Here is a 2,286-nt window from a genome sequence, read left to right as displayed (position 1 = left end):
GAAGATAGAAGATTGAGAGGGCTTTTCTGGGCTGATGAGCAATCAAAAAAAAATTACACAGTGTTTGGTGACATATTTGGTTTTGATGCTACTTATAAATCAAACAAGTAAGTTTTTTTGATTTATTGCGTTATATATAATCTGTTGCGTTATATATCATGTTCTAAATTTTCTAATGCTTTTTTTATTTTTTTTATTCAGGTATGATTTGGTTTTTGTACCATTTACTGGTATTGATAATCATTTTAGGAATGTCACATTTGGTGGTGCATTACTTGGTTCGGAGACTGCAGATTCGTATAGATGGCTTTTAAGATGCTTTGTTAATGCTTTTGGAAGCGAGCCTAAAGTTGTTGTTACTGATCAAGATGCTGCAATGAAGAGAGCTATTAAGGATGTACTTCCAAGAAGTAGGCATAGGTTATGTATGTGGCATATATGGGAGAAATTGAAGACAAAGGTATTAACTGCGTTTTATGATATAACAAACTGCAATTTTATAATTGTTTTATTACTGCGTTTTATGTATTATACAATAAGATCCAACATTTATAACAATAGAATTACAAAACAATTGTGTTTTACAATCAATGCATTATGTTTATCATTTTCAATATATTGGTTTTTAAGTTATTGCGTTTTATGATTTTATAACTTTTTATTCAGGTTGGTCCTGTTTTGTCAGCAAACACTGATCTTAATACAAGAATGACTCATGTTGTTTGGAATGATACTATTATTCCAGAAGATTTTGAAACTGAGTGGCATTCAATAATGTCTACTTTTGGATTGGAAAATCATGAGTGGTTAAAAGACATGTACGATCTTCAATTTGATTGGATTCCTGCTTATTACCATGGAGAGGATTTGGCTGGGCTTATGCGTACTACGTCAAGATGTGAAAGCGAGAATTACTTCTTTGGTCAGATTTGCAATCCAAGATGTACACTTGTTGAATTTTTCACTCATTTTGAGACTGCAATGGATATTCAAAGGCATGAGCATAGGAGGAATGATCATGATACAAGGTATATTGAGTGTAAACCCTGGAGTGACTTTGTATTGGAGAAACAAGCATCAGAAATATACACCCAAACAATTTTTAAGGATATTCAAATTGAAATTGATGCTGCTATTACAAAGTGTATGTCAAAGTCTGTTGATACTGTGGGTGATGTTCAATATTTTGAAATAAAGGATTTCAGACAGCCATGCACATCTTTTTTCAAGGTAATTTTTTAAATTTATATTGTTTAAATATCTATTGCGTTTTATATTTCATCTTTAATTGCGTTTTAACATTATATGATCATATTGTTATATCTGTATTATATTTATTATTCATTGCGTTTTATATTACATTTCACTAATTTTATATAGCTTTTTAATCTTATTTACAGGTGCAATACAGCAAAGAAGAAGATGGTTTAAGTTTAAGTTGTTCTTGCAAACGGTTTGAACAATTTGGTATATTGTGCCGCCATATATTTTACGTATTACGGTATGAGGATATTAGTAAGTTTCCTAGAAGATATGTTCATAGAAGATGGACGAGAGATGTTGTTTCAGTGGGATCAAATCATTCTTATATTCGATTTGATGAAATTGGTAGGAATAGTGAAATTGATAAAGTTTATAGAGAAATTGTTGTTGCAAATGAGTACGTGGTTAATAGGCTGGTTGGCGATTTAGATGAACTGTGTCGTTACAGGGATCATATTAAAAGTTATATAGATAAAGCGGATGAGGTTATGGTTGCTGCGCCGCCTCCTACTCGCAAAGAAAGATTTGCTGATATTGGAGGGAACATAGAAAAATCTGATTCTATGATTCGTGTCCCCATCAAAATAAGGACCAAAGGATGCGGTGTACAAAAAAGGATCAAGTCTAATCGTGAGATTGCAATTCAGAAATCATCAAAGATCCAGAAATCGTGCCGTGTATGTGGTGGAAAAGGACATAACAGTCGAACTTGTAAAGATAAGGTTTCTTTTAATGCTATAGGTTCTAGCAATGCAATGTAATTATGTATACAAATTCTTTCGAAATCAGATATCAATAAGTAAAAAAAAATTTGTCATTGCGTTTTATGATGTATAGGTTTCATCTCTTTTTGTTACTACGTTTTGAGATATCCTTCATAAATATCAGTTTGTTTTGGTTAATTGCATTTTATGATTGTTTTGGTCAAAAATTACCGAAGCAATTTAGTGACAAATTAGTTAAGTGAGGTAGTGTGCTGAAAAAATGTGTTCAAAAATATGTTAAGTGAGTTATTTGCTAAAA

General features: G+C 31.5%; 1 protein-coding gene across 1 annotated transcript; it reads left to right on the top strand.

Moving 5' to 3' along the window:
* Positions 1-708: 708 nt before the first annotated feature.
* LOC110923940 (protein FAR1-RELATED SEQUENCE 5-like) lies at positions 709-2,024 on the top strand. The gene is made up of 2 exons (XM_022167992.2): positions 709-1,230; positions 1,401-2,024. The coding sequence occupies exons 1-2, from the start codon at positions 709-711 to the stop codon at positions 2,022-2,024; spliced, it is 1,146 nt and encodes a 381-aa protein (XP_022023684.2).
* Positions 2,025-2,286: the final 262 nt, after the last annotated feature.

Source organism: Helianthus annuus, chromosome 17 (assembly GCF_002127325.2).
Source record: "Helianthus annuus cultivar XRQ/B chromosome 17, HanXRQr2.0-SUNRISE, whole genome shotgun sequence".
NCBI classification, from domain to species: Eukaryota; Viridiplantae; Streptophyta; class Magnoliopsida; order Asterales; family Asteraceae; genus Helianthus; species Helianthus annuus.
Note: the sequence above shows the minus strand (reverse complement) of the source record. Positions and strands in the feature narration are given on the sequence as shown.

Excerpts from the sequence above, each read along its gene's own strand:
- LOC110923940 (XM_022167992.2), top strand. The coding sequence starts at position 709 with ATGACTCATGTTGTTTGGAATGATACTATTATTCCAGAAGATTTTGAA. Across the intron at positions 1,231-1,400 it reads CATGCACATCTTTTTTCAAG|GTGCAATACAGCAAAGAAGA; the intron begins GTAATTTTTTAA and ends TCTTATTTACAG.